The sequence below is a fragment of the Lactuca serriola genome, chromosome 8 (assembly GCF_051521515.1).
Source record: "Lactuca serriola cultivar US96UC23 chromosome 8, Lser_US96UC23_V15, whole genome shotgun sequence".
Lineage (NCBI taxonomy): Eukaryota > Viridiplantae > Streptophyta > Magnoliopsida > Asterales > Asteraceae > Lactuca > Lactuca serriola.
In genome coordinates, this window is record NC_136415.1 from 83,343,888 (window position 1) to 83,365,486 (window position 21,599).

Sequence of the window (21,599 nt, forward strand, 5' to 3'; positions counted from 1 at the left end):
CATCGGGCCTTACCCGGCAAGCATACCATCACACACCACATGCAAGAGTCATGCAGACATCTAGCATACTAACACATAAACCATGGGCCGACATTGGTGCCTTCGACCCGCTAAACCTAGTGAGGAATCTCACCTCGCACTGTCGAATCACACATATAATCCCTAACTGTTGGCTAACAGATCCCCGAACTATCAATATCAAATAACATTTGATTAATAATTTGATTATCATCCAAACCATCAGACCATTACTAGGGTAAATGACCAATTTACCCATTACCTAGTTTGGACCAAGACTTAAGCCCAAACCTAATAATCCAAAAGGCCCAATTTTCCAAATTGGGCCCACATCCCATTATAGGCCTTAACAAATAGTTATCAGTCCAAAACCCGATGGCCCAACAGGGCTCAAGACAACTAAGCCCAAAAGATGGCCCAAGCCAAAGCCCAACATCGAAATCCAGTCATGTTGAGTACGTGGGGCGTACTTAGCTATATGCTAAGCGCACATGCTAAATGGCTTGTACGCCATGCGTACAGACTTGTAAGGCCATCGTACTCACCCAAAAGCCAAAACCTTCCTTAAGCACTTAATGCTTAAGACCAGAAGTCTAAACCACATATATACTTCTTAATAAACGTCTATAACCGTAAAGTCACGGACTTGGTGACTTTATATGCCCCAAAAGGACCCAACTTCAAGATATAGCACTTCACTTTCATTAAATGGACACAATCTCATGCATGGGTGATTCTAAACCTTAGGGAGTTTGAACCTTAGAAACACCAAGAGTGGCAGCTCATAGCTCTTGGAGTGGTGCCCAACCACTAAATCTCATTCAAAGGGCCAAAAAGGGTACAAAACCCAAATAGAATAGATCTAAGCTTCTAATGAGCAAGGTCATAGCTTTTCACCTCAAACAAGCTAGAAATGAAGTTGATAATCAGGATCCACAAGCTCTTTCCTTGATCCATAACCTTGCACCAAACTCCATCTTCTTAAATATGAACCAAAATGCACCAAGATGCACGCAGTGAGCTAAAAAACACCACCATGGAGGCTAAGGGACGATTTCTAGGGTTTTGGGGGCTTGGAGGCTGCTAAAGAAGCCAGCCCTAAAGACTTAAAGTGCTTATATATGGTACAACATCTTAAATTAGGGTTTTCACTTACACCTCGTATGCCCCGCATACTCCTCGTACACATAGCGAACGAGGCATCTCACTCCCGATCCTCCCTTCACAGTACGCTAAGCGTACGCCACATTACGCCTCGCGTACTTCCCTTCGCACTAGTACGCCTCGCGTACTCCTTAGGTACACCCCACATACTAGGGTTTCCTCTTAAACCCTAAAGCACTCTGAAGGCCATAACTTCTATGTTATAAATCTGATTCCTATGATCCTTATATCCATAAAAAGGTAACAAGAAGCTCTATGCTTCAATCAACTCATACATGTCTTACAATTTCCCAAACAAACATCCATATTCCATTAAAGCCCGAGCTGCCATATTACCAAAATACCCTTTGGCTCCAAAACACAAACCAAACACCTGGATCATCCAAGTTACATCATTCACCTCCAAATGTGTCCAGATCTCAATTCTTCAAAGGTCCTGAGTCTGCTAATACCCAATTCTTGATCACCACCCCGAAATGGAAAACAATTTAAAATAAAACATTACATATGATCTAAACAATTCATCAGGTAAGTTTATACTTCCTGATAATCATGCACTAGGATTTGTGAGAATCAATTGGTATGGGTATGTATGGGTGTAATGTTTTATAGATACCTAAGTTATGGATATATTTATATTGTTTGGTAATAGTTGGTTTTTTAGGTTTGATAATTATAAGTTATTATCATAATAATATTTTGGGATTGAAAACCTTATTTGTCTCACCAGGCTTCCCAACCTGACTCACTCAATTTATATGCATCACAGGTAACACGAATAAAGTTTTTGGAACTTGTTTAGGATGTCGAATGATTTAAGAGACAACATGCAATATGTGTTCAAGATTATTTAGGTATTTACGTTGTAATAATGTTATGTATTGATTATGACATCCTTAGAGTTTTTGTATTTTGAAAAAACATATTTACTCAAAGATATTTTAATAAAACGAAACAGCTTCTGCAAAATATTTTGTTATTGGGATTTTCCGCAAACAAAAATACTTGATTGTAAAGCGTATAGAAAAGTTTTTTTTTGTTCTGAAAAATAGGGGATGTCGCAATCAAGTACGGTATAGTCAGATGGTGAGGAAAATTAGTCAAATGTAGCGTATGGAAAAATGGTTTTCATCAAATATGACGTGATAATTGATGATAATGTGTTGGGTGATTAGGTCAACAAAACGACGACCATAATGATCGATAAAGAGACCAATAAATACATTTGTAGTATATTACGCTTTTTAGTATGGGGGAGTAAAAGACGCGTGAAGTCCTACATAGCTAGCAAACCTACACGTGAACATCGCCCCTAACTTCAGTGGGTTGGTTGTGAGTTGTGACGTGGTACCGAAGACGGACGAAGACAGAGGATTTGATTGGTGAATGGATTTTGATCGTTATAATAAAAAACCTTTAACATTAAAACTAACCTTTTATATATATATATATATCCTTCGAACACTCTTTCAACAATATGAATTATTTTTTGGGTTCCATTTCTTCTTCTTCATCTGATGATGATGATTCTGATGATGAGCTGGTTTTGCACACGTTTTAAATTTCTATGATTTTAAGTTTTTTTTAGTAATTTAGATTTTAAATTTCTATGTAATCAAGTAATGTAATGGGTTTTTAACTAATACAAAATATTTATTTATGTTTTCAATTATCTTTTATTTAACCTAATATCAAAAAAATAAAAAATAAATAAATAAATAAATAAGATAAATAAGGTGGAATGGTAACCATTTCCAAGGTTAGTGATTTGGTAGTGAGTATATAGTGAAAAATATGTGATGCATAGGTGACAATATTTTTATATGGGTGGTGGTGATCATATCTCTTTAGCTTTAGGTGTAGATTATATGATATATAGGAGATATATTGGGATAGAAGAGACACCCAAAGACAAGAAGATGAGTGTAAGAAGGAAAATCCAAAAAGAAATTATAAAAAAAAAAAAACAAAGGTGTAAACCTAGACCTTGAATTTAAGAGGAATTAGAGCTTGAAAAAATAGAAATGTGAATAATGTTGTTAACTATGTAGATAGGAATTTCAAACCTTCTATTTTAGTCATACTAAGACAGAAAAAAGGATTTTTGATGTGATGGATTATATATTTATAATGGAAAACCGCAATATTTTTTTTGACGTGGGACTCTTATCATACTACCAATTACCAAAATATGTTATGTCTTCTACTAGTATTATTTATAATTTATATTTTTTTTTCCCTTTTGTTAAACACTAGATTGGTCCTAATTTATTTACTTTTATATAAACTATACATAAAATTCAAAAAATAGGTGGGTCGTAAATCTTACCTAAATTCACCTTGTGTTCCACAATGACCTTTTTGAAAGTTTTATAAGCTTTTAATTTTAGATTTTAATAAAATATTGAATTAAAGAGAAAACTTTATTCAGATATAAGAGTTTAAAGCTTTTAGTTTAAAAAAAAAGTTATAAGTTCAAATACTACTTCAAATACTTTTTTAGACTTTTTAGGAACTTTTTTTAGTGGTCAACTCACGTTCTACTTTTAAATCTACACATATCGTTTTATATGGAACTTAAGCTCTCAACATTCGGTTGACGAACAACTTTCGCTCAACTTCTAATACCACTAAGGCTGCACGGTGCGCAGCGGGAAGGAAGAGCAAAAAGTGTTCCCGCACATGGGAACACGACACCGGCCCTTCGGGATAGGAGTGGGGAAAAGAGAGCCCACATTTTCTCTCAAGTTTTGATTGGTCACACTTTTTTTTTTTTTTTTAATATTTACTAAATTATATACCTACTAAAAATTATAAAAAATATATATCAAAATCCATGGTTTTTAATTACCTACAAAATAAGTATAGTTTTTGTATCATATATATATATATATATATATATATATATATATATATATATATATATATATATATATATATATATATATATAAAGAGTGAAGTAAGCTTATCACACACACCCTAGCTTTTTGTGAGGGAAAGAAAAGTGAGGGAAAATATAACGTGGCAGGCAAAAAGTGAGGGAACCTTCCTGCACGCATCCTCCGGTCTAAGCAACAAGCTTTTTTTAGCTTTTATATGATTACGATAATTTTATGCCTTTTTAAAAGCGTACAATTATTTTTGTTGTATAATTTTATACAAATAAAAGCTACAAGCTCTAGCTTTTTTCAATTCACTAACTTTCAACTAATAGCTAGTTTGTCAAGCATAGTAACATACTTTGATGTATTAGTTTAATCACAATCAATTTTTTGATATGATGCATATCGAAGACTTAACAAAGTTCTTTTTTAATAAATGAGAAAAAAAAAATAAGTGAAATAGACTCAACTTTAAACCATATTAGATTTTAATCTATTGGAAGTTTATAGGTCCATCTTATGGACTAAAAACTCTTAAGGGGCCGAAGCTCGTAAAAGAAATTTCTTAAAATAAGATATGTACATGAAAATCCACTCTTGGCATTTTTGATATGTTAATTTATTTTGTGGATTACTTTAGAGAAGGATTTACTTTCCCATGTATTCGTTCATAGTTAATCTATGTCCGTTTAGGTACGTTTCATAACGCCTTGTCTTGTTCATATGTGAGACAAACTCTTGTTTATTGTTAAGAATGATGTTTTCTTCTAAATAAATCTCATAATTATATAATTAAGATGTGACATCAAAACGCGTGAAAGTTTTTTATGTAGAAAGATTTTCTATTATGATGATGCAAATGAGAAGCTTTAGTTTGATTGGTTACACTGAAAAGTAGACATAATGGTTTTTGAGATAACCAATAAAAATTTTATCTTTTTGACACACCCCTTCTTAGTATGCAAAAGTGAGCCAACAATGGACTTATAGAGGATTCCCCTATTGGTGATACTTTTAGATCATCACTTTGCATACTCCTCTAAATTGGGTTCCTTTTTTACACCCCTTTTTACATATTTGTATTTTTTATATTAAACTCAATGTACTAATGTCAAACCCAACTTAAAAGCCATTAATTATTAGGGAATTTATGCATCAAACATGACATCAATAGCATATGTTCAAACAAAAATATATTAATCGGCTTCATCAATTGCAATAATGATCTAAAAAAGAACAATTTAGTGTAATGAAAAGTTGTTTTCTATATAGTATGATAGAAGGATTTAAAAAAGAACAATTTAGTGTAATGAAAAGTTGTTTTCTATATAGCATGATAGAAGGATAATAGCCATGGGATCTTTTATCTCGATAATATGAAGAAAGTGGGATTGGTAGAAAGTAGAAAAGCGAGACAGTAATTCAAATTTGATGTCGGTTTTCCACTTCGAATCCGTCTTAAAATAGATTTTTCGTCTTTATTTGATGATGTTTGTCAATTAAAAGAAATGTTGTAATATTCATTGAATATGTGTACAAGTTAAGCATGGAGATTCAGACATTAATTGTTTGGGATACTGGGGCCCATCTAGACTAATATTGTTGAACAAGTTGAAAGTTATTATTCATAAGAAAAATCAATTAGACAAAATAGGAAATGTTTGGACAAACAATTTCATAACTCTTAAGATGAGGATGATGTTAAATCCGTACTTTTTGCATATTGTATTTTAGGAAATAGGAAAAAAGGTTTAAAAAAGGTAATACATTTATCGGAAAATGACTTAGTGATGTAATAAACTATTGATTTTGTTTATATTCATTATTCAGTCATTTTTTTATGTATATCATAGATTATCCAACTTATTAAAACTTATTCATATTTTATCCTTATAGTCTGCGTACCGTAGATAAAAAGGTAATATGTGAACAATTAAATAAAAATAAAATTAACTAAATGTGAACAAAAAAAAAAAACATCCCTCACCACCTTTAACAACCTCCTTCACCATCACATATTACTTTTTTACCTATAGTAGCAGATTACAATGATAAAATGTGAACAAGATCTACAAGTTGGATGGTATAAGATGTACAAAAAAAAGTAACTAAATATAGACAAAATCAATAGTTTTGACCTTCTTAGGTCATTTTTCCTATAGTTATCGAATGGTTCTATTCTTTTTTGTGAAGTTGAGTTTTTGATCGAAAATAGATAGTGTCGTAAAATATAATGATTAATATCACATAACCATTAACAAAAAAATTTGAATGAATATAAAGAAAACGTCATAACTGTTATTTGATGATGTGCGGTGTGTGTATACCCGAGACCTAAGTTTTAAATGTGAGAATATTTATGAAACGTTCCCCTAAACAATAAGTTGTGTATGTTGTGGACAAAAGATATAATTTATAAGTACCATAGAATGTGCATTCTAAAAAGATTAACAATTTTAATTAAATTCTTAAACATAATATTACATATATTATTATATATTACTATTGTATGAAAAAAATTTAAAAAGCGGCCAATGAAATAGCATACTAAAACTAAAATTTTCTACATAAAACATGTTAGATGAAAAAATAAATGTTTTAAAAAGAAAATCTTCTGTTTCCTCTTCCTATTAGGCTAAACGGTATCGATATAAGGTGGTTATGCGTGGGGGTTACGTGGCAAGGCCACCTACGCGTGAACACCGCCCCAGGCGTGCGTAGGTGCCTTGTGGCGTAGCATGGATCACGGACGAAGACGGGCAATCAGAAGGAGGGAGAGAGTATGTATGTATGTAACGTATCTTTTTTTGACCGTTTGCGGCTTTAAACAAAAAAAAAATTAATTTTAAATTTAAATAACAACATCTTTTACCTCTCTCTCTCTCTCTCTCTCTATATATATATATATATATATATATATATATATATATATATATATATATATATATATATATATATAAAATACATTTTTACCAACACTTTCAAACTTACACTTCCAAATCAAAAAAATACTTCTACTTTCTTTCACTTTTCTTCAAAAAAAATGGACCCCAACCAAAATACTCCACCCACTCCAAGCACCCCAAACATTCCTAATGATTATCAAGCTTATATGCAATTGTTGAATTCTCCAATCTAACAAAAATCTTTATTCGCTAACCTTCCCTACAACCCACAAATCTTCCAACAACAACGACCACAATTCATTCCCCAATTCCAAGGTTTCCAACAACAAGCTTCTCCACAATTCCAAACTCAATCGTCTCAAGTTCCATTATCTCAATCTCAAACCGTGAACCTCGACAACGACGATGTACTTGTCCAAGAAACACCACAATCATCCCGAAGAAGGCAACCAAAAGGAAAAGGGAAAAAGAAAGCAACGGCTTGGAACGAAGAAGAGGAAGAAGCTTTAGCAAAAGCTTGGATTTTCATATCCTGTGATTCAAGAAGAGGCAACGCGTAAACTGGAGAAAGTTTTGGGAATCGTGTTTTAGATCACTTTCACGCGCTACTTGGAAGGAAAATGGATCGGTCCTACGACGTTGTCAACGGGAAATGGCGTGATCTTCGCGCGATTTGCACAAAGTTTAATGACATATTTGAAAATCTAAAAAATATGCATAAAAGTGGTTCCAACGATTTCAATGTTTTATCAACCGCGTGCTACCAATTCAAAGTGACCAACAACGGTAAACCATTTGGTCACCAAAAAGCATGGGAAGTTTGTCGTCAAGGTCCAAAATGGGTCCTTAATCTGGAGACATTGCATTCGGACTCGACCACCGGCTCCAACAAAAGAGCAAGAACTTATGAATCGGACACGGGTTTTGGGTTAGACCTCAATGATGACGTCGATGTTGCCGAGGGAGACGGTCCACCTGAAGTCCAACTCCGTCGACCACCGGGAAGGGACAAAGCAAAACGGGCGGCGTCTTCAAGCGGGAAAGCAACCGCAACTAGCGACGACGGGCTTGTGGAATCAATAGATAAAACTTTAAGTTTTCTAGAAAAAAAAATACGAATCCACGGAGGAAGCTCGTCGCCAAAAAATCGCTCTTACCGATCTTCAAATCATAAACTCGAAGCCCCTACCGGATCTTGACCCCGAAAATCTCGCGACATTTATCCAAATCCAACAACGTGTCCGTGCTAAGTATGCGGATTAGGTTCTAATATTTATGTTTTAGTTGTTGTGTGTTTTTTTAAGTAAATTAGGACAAATAAGTAATTTAGGATTTTTTTTTTTTTGTCGTTTAAGTATTTTAGGAAAAATAAGTAATTTATGATTTTTTTTATTGTTGTTTTTTAAATATTGTAGGATTTAAGTTTGTGTGTTTAAAAATCAATGCAATGTTTTTTAATTTAATGTTTTAAATGTGTGTTTTATTTGAATTATTTTTTAATTTAATTTGATATTATTCAAAAATATAAAAAAAAATGATGTGGAGTGGTAACCATTTCTAAAAGTTAGTGGGTTGATAGAAGGTGACGCTGACGTGGCTTCACTTTTTTAGTAGGCTGGTGGTAACCATACCCCTTAGCCTTAATGGTGATACACACCATCTTGCCATCATTGTCGCCGCCTTCCTCTCTCCCCTTTCTCGCCGCCTTCCTCTTTCCCCTCTCGCTACATTCTACCGTCATGGAACCACCGCACCTCACCTTCTTGAAAGTCTTTGTTAGTCTCTCGGGTGTGGGCAACGCCATTCAGGCGTTATCTGATGTGGCAGCGCCATAACGGCGCCATAACGGGGGAACACCGCCCCGGGTAGTCGTTATTACGCGTTATGTTACCATACGTTATCACGATCACGGGCTATAACGCGTTGAATAAATCAAACGGTTGAATTTTCGACCGTTTTTCAAACGGTAATATTAAAAAAAAATTACACTATAAAATATATACAACTTATATCATTTTTAACTACAAAAAACATAAATCTTTCTCAACAACATAAAGCTTTCAATATTTCAAAGCCGAAAATATCAATCGTCTTGATCCGGCTCATCCGTTCAATGATGATAACGACGATGACGATTTGTACGTGACTATGATGTACCAGTATTATATGGATAACGTACTACAGCCAGATCCAGCTCCACTACTCACGCGATGTGCGGCGTTAAATAGAGATCGTGAGGAAGGGCATAGACGTCTAGTTAACGATTACTTTACGGAAAATTGTGTCTACCAGCCAAGCGATTTCAAAAGAAGATGTCGTTTGCGAAAAAATGTTTTCCAAAGGATAGCCAACGCTATGGAAGCAAGGTATCATTTGACTCGTCTTTTATAATTTACAAAATGTCACTTTTAAATAAAATAAATAAAACTTTTGCATGTTTAATATTTAATTAGGTATGAATTTTTCCAAATGAGATATGATGCTAGAGGTAAACGAGGCTTCACAGGGTTGCAAAAATGTGTAGCTGCAATTAAATTTATGGCAATGGGGGAGTCGCCCGATTCTGTTGACGATTATATGAGAATGTCTGAGAGGACCGCACGAGAAAGTTTGTATTTATTGGCAAGAGGTGTTGTCGAAACCTTCGGGGACCAATACTTGCGCAAACCTTCGTTGCATGATATGCAACAACTATATGCGGCGCATGAAGAAAGACATGGTTTTCCGGGTATGCTTGGGAGCATTGACTGCACACACTGGAAATGGAGAAATTGCCCTGTGGCGTGGAAAGGCCAGTATTCGAGCGGTCATCATGGAGCGCCTTCGTTGGTATTAGAGGTCATTGCTTCACAAGATTTATGGATTTGGCATGCTTTTTTCGGGGTTGCGGGTTCTAACAACGACGTCAACGTTCTCGATCAATCACCAATATTTGACGACCTTTTGTCAGGAAAAGCCCCGGATGCTCCTTTCACAGTGAATGGAAATGAATATAAGTTTGGGTATTATCTTACAGACGGAATATATCCACAATATTCCACGTTTGTGAAGGCGTTTCGACACCCAATAGATCCAAGAGACAAATATTTCAAGAGACGACAAGAAGGAGCACGTAAGGACGTTGAACGTGCTTTTGGGGTTTTGAAATCAAAATGGCACATAGTTGAACATGCAGCGAGACCTTATGAGTTAGATACTTTACGATATATCATGTATGCATGTATCATAATGCATAATATGGTTGTCGAAGATAAAGGACGCAATATTGCAACGTATTCGCCTACGGAACCAAGACATGTGCAATTTCAACCAGGGACATCAGAATATTTACATAGAGTGGTTGATATTCAAGATCAGCGAAAACACAAGCAACTTCGTGAAGACTTGGCGAATTACATCTATGTTGGTCACGAAGATGAAGATGAAGATGAATAGTTTTAGGGCAAAAAAGGTAGGTTTTATCATTTTTTTTTGTTTTTTTGTTTTTTTGTTTTTAAATGTGTTTGTGTTTTGTTGTAATTTTTTTTATGTTGTTTTTAATTTAAGATTTATTAAAATTTTATTTTTACGTTTCAAATATAACGCGTTAAATAAAAAAAAATTCGAAATATAGAAAACAAAACATCAAAAAAATAATAATAATAAAAATAAAAAATAATTTGTGTTATCACATGTTATTAGATGTTGTCAATTTTCACCTTGGGTGTTATAACACCATGTATGAGTAGGATGGTGACATGACATCTTTTGGATGTGGTAACACACCTAGTAGTCTTATTTTTGCATGTTTTCAATTTGTAATTTCAAGTTCTTTCTCACTCATTCTAGGATTTATGTTCATGAACTGAAATGCTTAAATCCATATTTATTAACAATGTAACATCAATGTATTTTAGTTGTATCGAAAAATGTTGTTTATATTTAATTTATTATCAGATAATACATGTCAATTATATATTGTATTTTATAAATAATCATTTATTTTTAATGAAAATTTAGTTACTTTTATCCGGGATGTATATCCCCTAATTGCCTAATATGTTTGTTTTTCGAGCATATACTTTTCCAGAAAACTTAATTATTTTAGTTTATAATTTAATGCGTTTTGACAATATACTTATATACTGTACAAGTTATCATTAAAAAACCTTGTTTACGATTTTTGCTGGGCAGAGAGTCCCACCACCAACAAATTGGGATAAATCAGAACACCGAAAGTAAAGAAAATAAATTTTTAATTCGATGGTCAAATGATGGTTGAAATACATAAGATAGAAGCATCAAAATTAGATATATTTTTAATCCAATGGTCAAAACTAAAAGTCGATTCGCACTCACCTTTTTTATAGTAAACTTCTTAATATGTAGCAACAATTATTTATTTGTCAATTTGGGTTGTTAAATTATTCGATTTATTATTATTATTATTTCATTTTTTATTTTTACTTTTTTTTTTGGGGGGGGGGGAGGAGGATTAGTTGTTTATTATCCATATATAATTCAAACAAATTATTTTATACAAACTTATACCAAAAAGAATTTATTGAACTATCAAACTGTCTTTCTAATTATCAAAATTGAGTTATTAACTTATTAAAAATGTACGAGCGGTATCCAAGAACATATCCCCTTTTCTTTGCCTTATCGAAACCCTAAACCATTGAATTTGCCTTGTTTACTCCTTTTGTCTTATGTTTGTCCAATTTAACCCAAAATATAAAGATTTAACTTATATGGCATTTTTTACAACATTATTATTCTTTTAACTAAAGGTTTATTTTAAAAACAACCATATCATTTTAAGTGTTTATGTTATGAATTTTTAATCAAATAAGAAACTCAGTCACACAAAATAATTTTTATTTTTAATAACATTTTAGTCAAAAGATGAATTCTATTAACTCTAATTTGGTTTATTATTAGTATACTTATTTTAGGGAAATTAAGTAATCTAACCATAATTTAATGTGTATTTGAAGAAAATAACCCAAAAAAATTATTTTTAACAAAAATAACCATTTGGCTTGGAATGAGCATTTCGGACCAAGAAAAACTATTTTTCTCAAAAATAAATAAATAAATAAACATTTTAGACTGGCATTTCGGACTCTTCACCAAAACTCGAATTTCATGAAAAAAAATAAATATAAGAAAAACTCCGGAATTTGAAAAAGAAGTCCAAAATCTAATAAATAATTCCGGAATTTCGAGAAAACAATTATTTTTTATTTAATTTTAAAAAAATTAAACAAACATAGTAAATATGAAATATATATGATATTAGTGTATAAATCAAAGATTTTATTAAAAAACAGAGACATTAAACACTTCAAAATGGACATTTCGGACATAAGTAAGGAGATTCTTTTTTAAAAAAAATTGTAAGAAAAAAACAAAAAACAACTCTAAAATTTGAATATCAAATCCGGCTCGAATGGAGCATTCGGAAATAAATGTTCATTTCGGACTTTTCGGAAGAACTACGGAATATGAACAATAGTCCGAGATAAGACATTTTGAAGAAACTAGTTATTTTCAAAAACTGAAAAAAAAAATAGTTATTTTATTTGAAAAATCATTTATATAAATTAGATTACTTTATTTATTTTTATTTTATGTCATTGCATGATTAGCATTTTCTTTACTTTGTTACGTGTGTCTTTTCTGTAATGGAATTACAAATTGAATCACTCAATATTCGATTGATTTTTAAATTACTTTTGATTAACAATTAAAACCACCATTAATTTGTTTAAAAATATATGGTTGGTATGCATGGGATAGTCAACTCTAAACTGATTCTCTCTTCTTTATGAACTTTATTGGTACTATGAAGAATTTTAATGTTCTTAATAGAATAATAATTGTGATTTATTTAATGAAAATCAGATCAATTTTATTTGTGACGTCAAATCAAATGGATAAACTTTAAAATCCTACCTAAAAATTAAATGTGTCAAATCATCCAAGTTATAATTAGAATACCAACTCTAGAATGAATTTATTAGTAGAATAGAATTGTTACATAAATATTTTTTTTAATAATTGTTAATTCGAAAATCAAAATATAATAGTTTTTGTATAATTTGTTCTTTCATATAATCATATTTGACTTTAGTTTAACCCAAATGGAACTGAATTGATTCGCCAAACAATTGTTTTCTAAAAAAACAAATTGTTTCTTGTTTTCATTTTGGTTATAGGATAATAATTTGAAAGGATAACGAATTTCAATTTTATCCAAATTTAGTTATTGGTTTTTTTATATATTTTATTAGGACAACTGCAATAAAATCCCTATATATTGACCTCATAATCGATTTAGTCCTTATATTTTTTTATTCAATTAAGTCTCAAATACCGGTAATCGTATTCAATTTAACCTTTTGACCCGGTCAACAGGTCATCCAACTTTCAAAAATTACATTTTTGGCCCAGATTTCAAAATTTATCACAAATTTGGTCTAAAATTTACCCTTTTTGCCTAGATTTTAAATTTTTTTTACAAATTTGATCCAAAATTTACCCTTTTTGTCCAAATTTTAGAATTTTATCATGAATTCATCCTAATTTTAGTTTTTTTTTACAACTTTTTTTCTCAAAAATTTGTTTCTAATATGTTTTTTCTTTATAAACTCATATTTATATAAAAAAAACATATTTCACATAAAAATCTTATTTTTTCTATATAAAAACTCTTTTTAAAAAGTTTTTGTATATGAAATATCTACTTATAAAAATAAGTTTGGATTATTTGTGTGATTTCTCTTAAAAAATCAATTAAAAAAAATAAAAGTAACCCTAAATTATAATTTGTCAAAAACTAGTTACACTCATTTTAATATTTTTTATTTGTTCTTTAATCACATTTATAGGAAAAATAATGGCAGTTCTTAATTGTAGTTCATAGAAAAAAAAACCATTTTATTAAAAAAATTCGACATCATGTTTTTGAATAGGTTGTGATACTTTCCTTGTGAAGCTCAACTCAAGCATGTTTCAAGTGTTTTGAATAATTTTTTTTAACCAAACTCATGTGTAAATTCTTTAGTACTTTAGTTAAAGTTTTCTATTATGTTATTGATAGTTATAATATTTTATATATTTATCGATAATAAATTGCAACCTGTATTCCATATAACATACATTAAAAAATAAAGAAAATACAAGATTATAAATAATCCAAGTAAGAAGAGGTTGATTGGCAATAAAAAATCACAACCTAGATCTGACACGTGCCATGAATGGATATGTTTTATTTGGATAATATATTTATTAAAAAGTTATAAAAAATATATCAAAGTTATGATTTTAACTTTTTTCTTAAAAAAATTCTTACGAATAAAATATAATATTATTATATTATATATATTTTAAACTTTCATATATAATGTAACTAGTTTAAACTTTCATATAAATGTGATTAAAGAACAAATAATTCAAACCTGTTTTTATAATTTAGGGTTACTTTTAGTTTCTTCATTGATTTTTAAGAGATATCACACAAATAATCCAAACCTATTTTTATAACTAGATATTTTATATACAAAAAAAAATTTAAAAGTTTTTATATAGAAAAAATAAGATTTTTATGTGAAAATATGTTTTTTTTTATAAATATGAGTTTATAAAGAAAAAACATATTAGAAACAAATTTTGAGAAAAAAAAGTTGTAAAAAAAACTAAAGTTAGGATGAATCCATAATAAATTTCTAAAATTTGGGCGAAAAAGGTAAATTTTGAACCAAATTTGTAAAAAAATTTAAAATCTGGGCCAAAAGTGTAAATTTTGGACCAAATTTATAATAAATATTAAAATCTAGGCTAAAAATGTAATTTTTGAAAGTTGGATGTCCTGTTGACCGGGTCAAAGGGTTAAATTGAATACGATTACCGGTATTTGGGAGTTAATTGAATATGTATGTATATATATATATATATATATATATATATATATATATATATATATATATATATATATATATATATATATAATAACTAAATCAATTATGAGGCCAATATGTAGGGACTTTATTACGGTTTTCTGTATTTCATTTACCCATTTATTATTTGAAATTGTTAACATTTTACCTTTATAACCTTCTACAACAGATCATATGGGTAAAATATATACAATTTCAAATAATTTATGAGTAATCAATAATAAAAAAAACATTAAGTGACTAAATATAAACAATATTGAAAGTTTGTTACCCTTTTAAAATAAGGAGGGTTACAACTACCTCCTTAAAATAAATTTCATCCTTGAAATCAGGCTAAGTAAATAACAAAGGTGTAATCGAGTTCCTATGACATGTTAACACCTCTATGATGCTTCATATTGAATTTTGACTAATTTGACTTCTTATGCAATCTTTTGAGATTTCTATCTAATATAGCTACAAGTTATTTTATATTTTGAACATCGTTATCATTATAGATGTTTAAACAAAAGTAGTCATTTTACTATACCAGGCATTTGTTAATGGAAAATAGATGATTTTAGGTTGAAAACTTGCTACAATACACAAACCAACATAATAACTTCTGTGGTTCTTATAACAATTACAAACTACAAATATTGCTCTAAACTCTCAAGTTCGATTTAGAAAATTATCTCATGTCTACCCCATCCCTATTCATATTTACCCAATGTAAGTCGAGACTTTTATCATAAGATAGAGTAACTTACGTTTCTGGTCCTTAAGTGTAGTTGATTTTTACAATGGCTCTTAAATAAAATTTTGAAACGCATTTTGTCCATGTTTCAAGTAGAATGACTACTTTTGTTCATATTTCCAAGTAAAATGAGCATAAATGTGATTTATCCTAAAATAAATACTATATAATTCCCTCTCAAAAGGCCTGAATCCCACATCTATGTGCACTTAAGGGCATAAGAGCTTGATTTGATTAACAAAAATAAAATTAAAATAGAAGTATGCTAATGAAAATAGTACCAAAACCATAATCTTCAATTCCAAATCCAAAAAAAAAAAAAAATCATGCATGCATGCATACTTGGCCTACATAAGAGTTTCTGATTAACTTCTAGATAAACTAAATCAAAGCAAAATGAAACTAAAAAAGGTCATACCTAAAATATGTGACCTCTATTCCTCCTGCTTAATATCAAGACCCTTGAGTCTGGATTCCAGGTCATCATCATCATCATCATCATCACCATCCTCATCATTGTACTCTTCACCTTCAGGGTCATTTTCGTCCAAAGGCCCAAGCAAATCAGGTGAATTCTTGAAAATCTCTTTAACATCTTCAACCCCTTCATCAGACAAAAAGTTACCATTAATATTCAACAGCTTAAACCCTGGTTTACCTACAACCACCTGAGCCAAAACCCTTGCTCCAGCCCTTCGAATCTGATTACTGCTTAGGTCAACTTCAGTCAACCGTGGAAACTCATCTTCAAGCGCCTTGGAAATTACCATACTACCCTCATCCTTCAGTTCATTCTCGGAGAGATTTATCTTGGTTAAAGATTCTCTTTTGGATATCAGAAAAGCAGCCAAAGAAGAAGCTGATTTAACTGTAATGTCATTTCCAGCCATTTCAACAACTTCAAGAGGAGAACCAGAATTGTTGAGAGCATTCACAAGAACCGAAGCTCCTTCATCTTCTAAATTCAAGTAGCTTAGATGGATTTCAGTGAGATTTGAAAAGACAGATATAGCCTTGCTCAAAGCAAGCCCGGCTTCCACACCAAACATATTGTCACGAAGATCAAGCTTTTTCAAAAGGGTACATTTGGAAATTGCATCAGATAGAGCAACACCCCCTTCAGAGCCAACCCTAGTGGAAGAACATCTGAAATCCTCCAAGATTGGAGATTTTTTCAAAAGTTCAGAAATGGAAATCGCACCTTCATCTCCAGTCATGTTGTTATGAAAATGAAGAGTTTTGAGCTTCTTTGTGGAAGGAATCAACTCACAAACTGCCTTTGCAGCTTCCTCTGAGATCCCATTGTTCATTAGATACAACTCCTCAAGGTTATTTTGGGAACTTAAAAGTTCACTGAATGCCCTAACACCCTTCTCACCCAAGGCATTATTTGAAAGACATAGATACCTCAAATCAGATCCATCAAGAGCTGAAGAAAACATACTCATAACTTCAAGTGCTTCTTCCTCTGGTCTTCCAGCTATAAAATCAGATAGGTTGACTTCTTTTAACTGATCTTTGACCAAGGACAAAATGGGAACAGCAACACGAGCTGCATCCACCCCAAAGCTTGTATTGCTAAAACATATCTTAGTATACTTGTTTCCAGAATCTTGAAGTGGTTTCAACAGTTGTTTAGTTTTTTCTGCATCTAAGAAGGATCGATCGCCTTTAGAGATGTCAAAAAGAGTTTGATCATTTTCTGTGATAGTTTCAAATAAGGGTTCTTGTTCTTCTTTTGATTTAGGGCCTCTTTTGATAGCTTCTACCATGAGTGTACTAGATGTTTTAGCATAAAGTTCAACAGAAGACTTTCCATCACCATCTTGTTCCTTTTCAAAGAGTTGGTTTGCAGTGGCAAAGGCTGAAGACTCTATTTGTTTAGCTTCTTCTTCAGCTTCTTCCTTGCTTAAAACACCATATCTTCTAGATAAAATGGATGGAGTTGTAAGGTTTTTTATTATACGATCTACAAGCACTTGTCTTGTGTTTTGGCTAGGAGGCCATAGCTTGATTGAGCGCACACGGTTTTGTTCAGCAGTATCCATGAAAAACAACCTGCAACCATGTGATTCATTTATATTTAGTTTCCTCTCTTTCATGAACAATAAAGAAAATAGAAACAAGAAGTTACTACTAATAGTAGCATCAATAAAATCCACATCATATAATGATATCTGCTTTCCCAACAAATAAGCACATGGACACAATCATATGTATTGTTCTAACAACCAATCTATTATGCTTTGAATAAATGAGAAACTAGATAAGAAAGAAAATACAGAATGACACAGGAAAATGAAGTATTCAATAGGACATTTACTCAAACTTAATCTTCCTTCATCCATCAAATTTATACGCTTCCGTGAGCGACGGACCCTAAGAACTAATCGAAAAATAATCATAGCTTGATAACAAATTGTAACAGAGCAATCCCAGTAGTCTTGTTCATTATACCTAGGTTTTATGTTAAAAATAACTAGATAATGTTCTCAATAAACTACCTCGTCCGCGTCAAAAAAAAAATTATCATCGCTTTCATATATAACTGCCAATTAACTCGCTAAATTTGTTGCAAAACAACACAGAAGTAGGGTAAGTAACTTGTTTAAGGAAAAAATACGATGAATTCGCATCACTCATAGACAATCTAGTTTTCAATATCAAAAACCCTAGATTTGTAGGAACCGATGTTTAAATTTTTTTTTTTTTTTTAAATACCTCAAAAACTTGACTTTCAACGTGGAAGAGTTGAAATGGAAACTGGAAAAAAAAAAAAAATGAACGGCGACACTTACCGGTGGTTTGAGGAAACGAGGAAAGAGTAGAGCTCCGCTTAGAAGGCTTTAGGTGTTTCCACCGGAAAAATGCGACGAGAGAAAGAAAAGGGTTTGGAGAGATGATGATGAGGGTGCGTGGAGTGAGTGGGCCCAACCGCTTTAATCATTCCCCGCTGTGTTTTGAAATTGAAACAACCAGGATAAAATTATTTCCCTCCAATCCAAAGCCAATCTATAATCTATAAATTTGTAATAATTGAAAATTTGGGCATTGAGTTTTTTATTATTAGCTTTAAAAAAGAACTCGAAATAAAAAAATAAAAAATAAAAAAAAAGCTTTTGATAAAATAAAAACTTCTTTAAATAGCATTAAAAAAACACTTTTCATAATTTTATAAATTAACTTAATTAATTTTTTTAAAAGCAATGGACTTATTTATATAATTCATTATATAATTTAGTATGTTTTAAAAATTTCTAACTATTTTCGCCAGAACATTTACGATAATAGAAGCCTAGAAGGACCAGAATACATTTACCTCACTTAACTCATTATCACATCAATTTTTCTCTTTTCTATTTCTTATCTTTTTTTTCAACCCACAACATTTGAAAATATATATTTTTCGACTTATTCGTCACATTACTATTTTTATTTAATTTATTTGGAATATTAAAAATAAAATAAAGAATTACATTTTTATAATTTTTCAAGATTTAAAATAAATTTATACAAACTTAAAACAAAAAAAATAATAATAAGCAATATTAAAAATAACATTTAATTAAAAAACCACAGTGTAATAATATAAATTAAAATCACACTACAATAACATAAATTAAATCCTAAAAGGACAGCGAAATAACTAAAAAACATACTACAAACAACAAATGAACACTAAGGGGAATATTTATATTCTAAAAAATGAAGGGTGTTTTTTAATTTATTTTTCGTCGCCTCGTAACAAAAATCTTTCATGTTATAGTCAGTGTTTTAAAAACCGGTTCGAACCGGCCGGTTGAACCGGTCAAACCGGGAACCGGAGGTGAGGGCGGTTCGATTTGGACCGGTTTGATAATGATTTTTTGATCGGATTAAATCAGCCGGTTTTGGTAAAAAAAACCGGTTCAACCAACTGAATTGAACCGGAGTGGACCGGGTTGAATCGGACATTCTTGGATTTTTGTGTTTGTTTTGGGCTTCTTTGTTTGATTTTGACTTCTATAATGATTGTTTTTATATATATTGCATTCTATTTATGTTTGTAATACTAAAAAAAATAACAAGTTTTGTAAACAATGTATGCAGGATAATTAAAAACATATAAAAGTATAGAACCGGCTTGACCATCCGGTTGAACCGGAAAACGTCACCCGACCGGTTCAATTAAAAAACCGGTTTTTAAAACATTGGTTATAGTATTTACGATACTCGTTTTTTTTTTTTTTTTAAAAATTCTCCGTCAAAAACTCGAGGCTCTTGGATATTCATCTTGTAGTAGAAATTGTTAGGTTGATTTTTATGCATCCTTTAAGCATTTTCTTAATCTCTTCGTGATATTTGTGTATATTTAGCATGTATTTCGTATATTTCATTACATTGATGATTTGGAATCAATTTACTCATTTGAGTAATATCTGCAAGTTTATGTAAGCAGGTAATGACATCTTTAAGCCTTAATATAAGTCACATGGAAGGCATTGCAATCATATTTGAGGTCTCGTCACGATAAAGCAATAAAAGGAAGTGATTTAAAGATTTTTTGGAATTTTGGTAGCAATGTGCGGTCTTTGTAACATGATTGGATCAAGGGGTAAACTTGGTCTGATCGAAATTTTACCGGTGGCTTCATAACTCATGGATATATAATCCGAATGGTGAAATCAGATTTTGACATTGTTTCATAAACATTTGGGTCTCATGAACACAGGAAAAATATACGTCCACAAAGAGAGTATTTTGGTAGCCCACTTATGTGTTTTACATGTGCCCATTTAAGCCTTTAAAATCAGCCCATCTTATGCCTTTTAAAATAAGCCCAAAAAGTTGATTTCAAGGCCATTTTTAGCATCCTAATATTGTAAGTGTAGTCCACTGAATTAAAAGAAAGGGCATGTGATACTCAAAAAAAAAAAAATGAAGGAAGGCAAACATGTTTGGGGGATTATCGCACAATTGGCGCACAGCAAAAGAGAACGACGTCTTGAGGAGTTTTCCTAGGGTTATTAGCATCAAAACAATATTCCGTTTTTCGTTTATAAGTTTTAACTTTTTGTTGATTGTTTCATAGATTTTGGTGGTTTAGCCCATTTAAACGGCTAAATCACCGGTGTCGACCATATGAATAACTTTGAATTTGCAAGTGAAGTTGATTATGTATCTTTTTTTTCTTTTTATCCACATCATTTCGTTAGAAAAAACAAATTTCATTGTCTTAATTCTTTTTGAACTTGATCACTACGGGTGTTCGTTTGAATACATCGGTTTGATCCGATCCAATTAAGTAAATCCAAATTGATTTCGGTTTTCAAAACATGGATCCGAATTATCCAAACTAAATTCAAATCTGATCCGATCCGATCCAATTACAATTCGGTTGGATCGGTTTTATAATTCGGTTTTCAAAACCGCAACATTTTAAAACGACATATAATTATAATATTACCCAACTTTACACGAGAAACAAAAAAAATAATTTAGTTCTGATTTGAAATTTATAAACAACTAATAAAAAGATATATTATAGTTAAATATTTTATAGATACAAAACTTTTGATTGAAAATGCATATTAATGTTTTTTTTTATCGGGTGAAACGTTTTGAACCTATTTGAAAAAATAAATTACAAAATTAATAAATAACTATAGATATATATATATATATATATATATATATATATATATATATATATATATATATATAATATATAAATAAATAAATAATAAATCTTTATTCGGTTTTTTTGGACTATTCGATTCTTATTTTATAAACCAAAACCAATCTGAAATCCAAAATAATAATTCGGTTTTATTGAAAACCAATCCGAATATCTGAACCAAATAGTCTAATCCAAATTGTCCAATTGGATAGTTTGGTTTTATCCGAATAATGAACAACCCTAATCACATCAACTAGGTTTTAGATGATTGAATTGATATGGTGATTGTT

General features: G+C 31.1%; 1 protein-coding gene and 1 pseudogene across 2 annotated transcripts; one reads left to right on the plus strand and one right to left on the minus strand.

The window, feature by feature from the left end:
- The first annotated feature begins 7,591 nt into the window (after window positions 1-7,591).
- LOC145067112 (uncharacterized) lies at window positions 7,592-10,406 on the plus strand. The gene is made up of 4 exons (XM_079014321.1): window positions 7,592-8,066; window positions 8,387-8,393; window positions 9,029-9,337; window positions 9,425-10,406. The coding sequence occupies exons 1-4, from the start codon at window positions 7,592-7,594 to the stop codon at window positions 10,404-10,406; spliced, it is 1,773 nt and encodes a 590-aa protein (XP_078870447.1).
- A 5,519-nt stretch (window positions 10,407-15,925) lies between these two features.
- On the minus strand, window positions 15,926-18,601 carry LOC145069828 (RAN GTPase-activating protein 2 pseudogene; annotated as a pseudogene). Its single transcript, XR_013689690.1, has 2 exons — window positions 18,449-18,601; window positions 15,926-17,708 (listed from the first exon to the last, which is right to left on the minus strand). The product of XR_013689690.1 is annotated as an RAN GTPase-activating protein 2 pseudogene (transcript).
- Between the last annotated feature and the right edge of the window lie 2,998 nt (window positions 18,602-21,599).